The 5,123-nt window shown below is 52.7% G+C and overlaps 1 protein-coding gene across 1 annotated transcript; it reads left to right on the top strand.

Annotated features, from left to right (window-relative positions):
• Positions 1-203: 203 nt before the first annotated feature.
• LOC138452728 (zinc finger protein 84-like) lies at positions 204-1,224 on the top strand. Its single transcript, XM_069605075.1, has one exon. The coding sequence runs from the start codon at positions 204-206 to the stop codon at positions 1,044-1,046; it is 843 nt and encodes a 280-aa protein (XP_069461176.1). The 3' UTR covers positions 1,047-1,224.
• The last annotated feature ends 3,899 nt before the right edge of the window (positions 1,225-5,123 follow it).

Here is a 5,123-nt window from a genome sequence, read left to right as displayed (position 1 = left end):
ATTGCAATGGAATTCTTGCTAAACAAAACCCTATGTGTAGAAATGAACCCCCCAATAAAACCTTACCAGTGCACTAAATGTCAAAAAAGCTTCATTTGGAAAATCAATGGAACACAACAGGAAAATACCCACACAGAAGGAACACCTGTGTCACTGTTCTCCATATTCTGAAGGCTGCTCTCATAGCTGCAGTCTAACTCATCATGAGAGAATCCACATGGCAGAAAACCTTCAATCAGAAAAACAGCCTAACTAAACATGAAATGACCCACACAGGGGAAACCCCTAACCAGTGCACACAATGTCAGAGATGCTTCAATCAGAAAAACATCCTAACTAACCACGAGAGGATCCACACAGGAGAAAAACCTTATCAGTGCACCGAGTGTCAGAAAAGCTTCAAACAGAAAATCATCCTAACCAACCACAAGAGGATCCACACAGGAGAAAAACCGAATCAGTGCACTGAGTGTCAGAAAAGCTTCAATCAGAAAAACATCCTAACTAGCCACGAGAGGATCCACACAGGAGAAAAACCTTATCAGTGCACCGAGTGTCAGAAAAGCTTCAATCAGAAAAGCATCCTAACTAACCACGAGAGGATCCACACAGGGAAAACCCCTAACCAGTGCACACAATGTCAGAGATGCTTCAATCAGAAAGTCATCCTAACTAACCACGAGAGGATCCACACAGGAAAAAAACCTTATCAGTGCTCTGAGTGTCAGAAAAGCTTTTGTTGTAAATGCAAATTAACTGTACATGAGAGAATCCACACAGGAGAAAAACTGTATCAGTGCAATGAATGTCAGAAAAGCTTCAATCAGAAAAACATCATAACGAAACATGAAGAAAAACATAGAGGAGACAAACCTTATCAGTGCTCTGAATGTCCTAAAAGCTTAATTAATAAATGCAGTGTACCTAAACATGAGTCGACCCACACAGGAGAAAAAACATATTTGTGCACTAAATGTCAGAAGAGCTTCAATCAGGAAAGCAGCCTAACCAATCATGAGATGACCCACATGGGAGAAAAACCTTAAGTGCACAGAATGTCAGAAAATATTTAGTCAGAAATCCCCTCTTACTCAACATGAAATAACTAACTCAAGGAAAAAATATTCTTGGAGCTCACCGATTTTCAAAATGTTTGACTTAAAAAAGTTTGATAATTTGGCATGGCAAAGTCATCAGGAAGTATTCATGAGATAATGGTGCATGAGGATATAAAGAAGGTTAAGTATTAACAGAGACTCACAAACAAGAATCGGAATGAGACCCCGGCTCCTCCTCAATTATAATGGAGACCGCGCATACATTTGCTGGCCAAAGGGCGATTAGAGAGAACAGCTGGCAACAACACTGAATTCAGAGAATGTGATGCATATAAATCACACATTTCACTTCTGCAAGAGAAAAGGGTGCATTGGGACTTTATTGTAGGAGTTTTATTAAAAATTATCCTCTATTAAATAACAGTTTTGATTTCCTTGCTTGCTTGAACGGAAGTGATGGTTACGGTTTATATGAGATTTTCGAGGGGATTGGGTCCTCCGACGTATTCCATATCTATGACATGTAATCACCACAGCTGTGCTGCTTCGGAAACTTTTCGGCGTCTGCGTCCTGCGTCGATGACGTCGATGCGCCGTCGTCGAGGACCTCCTCTGACGTCCGACGTCATCCGATGTGCTAAGTAGGACGCTCGACGCCCATAGCCTCAGTTCCGTTTTTTCCACGAACGTGTTGCTTCGTGTTTCTCGGTTTAAACGCCTCGACTCTTTGGAGTTCTGTTCTATCTCGGTTCTTCGAACCTGTTCGTTTGTGAAAATCCTTCTGAAGATGTTTACTTCGTCTTCGACCCCGCGTCCGGGTTTCAAGAAGTGCGGGGAGTGTGGGTCCAAGATGTCGGTGACGGACTCGCACGACGCCTGCCTCTGGTGCCTCGGGGAGGCCCACGACACGGATGACTGTATCGACTGCCAGTCGCTCACGTCCAAAGCCTTACGCGAACGTCAGAAGAAGTTGTCGGTAGGTCGGGTGTCCAAGCCCCGGAAGTCGAAGTCTGCGGGGCTTTCGACGGATGATTCGAGGGGTGACTCTCCGTGTCATCGTCGGGAGTCTCGTGGGTCTCCTTCTAGGAGTCGGTCTCGCCACTCCTCAGCCTCTTTGAGGCATTCTCGGAAGGGCCGTCACCGGTCGTCTTCCAGGTCCTCTTCGGAGGGCTCTGCCCGGCACGTCGCTTACCCCTCCAGCCGTGCGACGCCGGAGGAATGGGCTTCCTTCGGGAAGAAGATGCTGGCGATTCTTGAGTCGCAGGGTACTCAGCCGTCCGCGCCCCCGAGTGGGGTCGGTCGTGTGAGGTCGAGAGACACCGCTCGCAAGAGTGGTCGGCACGAGTCACGGGAGAGGTCCCGTTCGGACAAGGGGACTCGTTCTCGGCGTACCCGTTCCAGGTCCCGGTCCTCGACACGTTCGAGACCGTGTGCTCCTGTGAGGTCTTCGAAGAAGGCATCGACGTCTGTGGCGTCGAGGGCGTCGACAGGCTTTCTCGAGGCTCCGGCTTCGAGGGAGTCGTCGAGGCCGTCGACGCTCGGGTCGTCGAGGGACACACTCGGGGCTCCGGCCTCGAGGGCTGTGTCGACGCCGCCGATTCTGGAGGCGCTGCATCTGACGTCGACGCCGATTTCCTCGACGCCGATCCTCTCGGAGCCGGTGCCGGTTCTCTCGATGCTGGCGCCGATTCGCTCGACGCCATCGACGCCTTTCGTGACGGAGGTACCCGGGGCACGGGTGGACCCCCTAGGAAGGCTCTGGTTAAGAGCAAGCACTCTCGAGTGCCTTCTTTTCGCCACCTGGACTATATTTCAGAGGCGGATGAGGATTCTGATGGCCTGGTTCCTTGTCAGGTTCCGGATGACATTGTCTCGGGCCATAGTCAGTTTGACGAGTTGAGACAGTCACTGCATGATGCCAGTGGACTGGACACCTCTCCGAGAGTTTTGTAGGCCTGAGCCTGGCTCCCATGCTGATTCCTCGTACCGGCGCCTTATGGCTAGGGTTTCTGAGTACTTGGGATGGTCTGCTCCCCCAGGGGAGTTTGTGCAGGATGATCTGACAGACATCCTTGATGTTGGTCCTCCAACTGACCCGGTTCTGCCGTTCCATATGGCTTTACAGAGAAGGGTGGCGGCGGCATGGACTGCTCCGGAGAGTCTCCCGGCGGTGGGCAGATCCTTGTCGCGAAAATACCGTCCAGCCGGTGGTGACCCCTGCTACTTGACCAGGCACCCCACTCCGGAGAGTTTGGTGGTGCAGGCGGCCACGGCGCCGGCGAAGCAGGCGTCGTACCCTACCATCCCTCCTGATAGGGACGACAAACGTTTTGATGGTTGGGCGAAGAAAGTGTTTTCTTCTGGTGGTATGGCGCTTCAGGCGGCCAACTCCATTTGTGCCTTGTCACGTTTCACGCACACTCTGTGGAACTGTGTTGCGTTAGCGGCTGAACATGTTCCCGAAGGGGACGAACGGGATGGTTTCCTTGCTATGGTCCAGGATGGTAAGGATGCCATGTGTGTGTCCGTTCAGTCGGGTTTGGACTTAGCTGAATGCGTCAGTAGGTCCATGGCGGCGAGCACCGTGATACGCAGGTTTGCGTGGTTGCGGAAGTCGGGGTTTGCTCCTGATGTGCAGTCCCGGCTCCTCAACATGCCCTTTGACGGTGAACACCTTTTTGGCAGCAAGGCTGACGAGAGCCTTGAGAGGTTGCAGACCTCAAAAGCTGCAGCGAAGTCGTTGGGCGCTGCAGTTCGCCAACCTCTGCCTTTTCGTCCTAGGGGACAGCAGTGGAGGGGTGGTTCCTTTCGCTTTTACTCATCCTTCAGTAAAACGAGAGGAGCTGGCAGTCAAAGAGGCCAACGCAAGGGTACTAGAGGTGGACGACAGGGTACCCGTGGTGCCAAGGCCGCTCGGGCAGTTGCCTCTTTGCCCTCAGGTAACGCCGCAGCCGCTCCCACTCAGTCGTGAGGCCATGTCCCATGGTTCGCCGGTTGGGGGAAGGCTGGCGCAGCATCTTGTAGAGTGGCAAGCCATTACTTCAGATGTGTGGGTTCTGGAGATCATAACCCACGGCTACTGTCTTCCTTTTCGGCACAGGCCTCGCGACAATCCACCGGGGAACCTCTCTTTGCAGACTCCGGATCCGCTCCTTGCGCAGGAAATTCAAGCCCTGCTGGAGAAAGGCGCCATAGAACTGGTGTCTGTAGCGGAGAGGAACAAGGGATGGTATTCCCCTTATTTTTTGGTTTCGAAGAAAGACGGGGGATTGAGACCCATCATGGACTTGCGCGGTTTAAACAAACTCCTCAGGAAGGACAAGTTCAAGATGGTTACTCTCTCTCAAGTCCTCCAGGCCCTTCAGCTTCAGGACTGGTTGGTGTCAGTCGACCTCAAGGATGCTTACTTCCATGTGCCGATCCATCCCAAGCACAAGCTTTGGCGACTCGCACTTTCAGTTTCGGGTCCTGCCGTTCGGATTGACCTCCGCCCCGAGGGTTTTCACCAAGCTCATGGTGGTGGTGGCAGCGCATCTCAGGCAAGGGGGGATTCACGTCTACCCCTACCTGGACGATTGGTTGATCAGGGGGAGCTCTCCCGAGCAAGTCCTGGATCATCTGTCGGTCACCTGTCGCTCCCTTCACAGGCTGGGCTTCTCCCTCAATTTAAAGAAGTCCCATTTGACGCCAACACAGCGGCTCCAGTACATCGGAGCAGTGCTCGACACTTCCCTGGGGCTGTGTTTTCCTCCCCAGGTGAGGGCTCTTCACATTCAGCAGATGGTGCACAAGTTTCAGCATGCCCAGATGCTCCCAGCGTTCGAGTTCTTGAGGTTGCTCGGCCTCATGGCATCCTGCATTCTTCTGGTGCCAGAGGCTCGCCTGCGGATGAGATCTTTGCAGTGGGCACTCAAGACGCAATGGTCGCAGTCCTCCGGCAGGATGTCGGACTCGATTCAGGTACCATCCTCGGTCGCCCGGGACCTTCGGTGGTGGGCCGTCGAAGGCAACTTGATGAGAGGGGCTCCATTTTGGCTTCCCTGGCCGGAGGTGACGATCGTGACG

This window comes from Ambystoma mexicanum, chromosome 4p (genome assembly GCF_040938575.1).
Source record: "Ambystoma mexicanum isolate Mex_15411 chromosome 4p, UKY_AmexF1_1, whole genome shotgun sequence".
Lineage (NCBI taxonomy): Eukaryota > Metazoa > Chordata > Amphibia > Caudata > Ambystomatidae > Ambystoma > Ambystoma mexicanum.
This window is presented reverse-complemented; position numbering and strand designations above follow the sequence as displayed.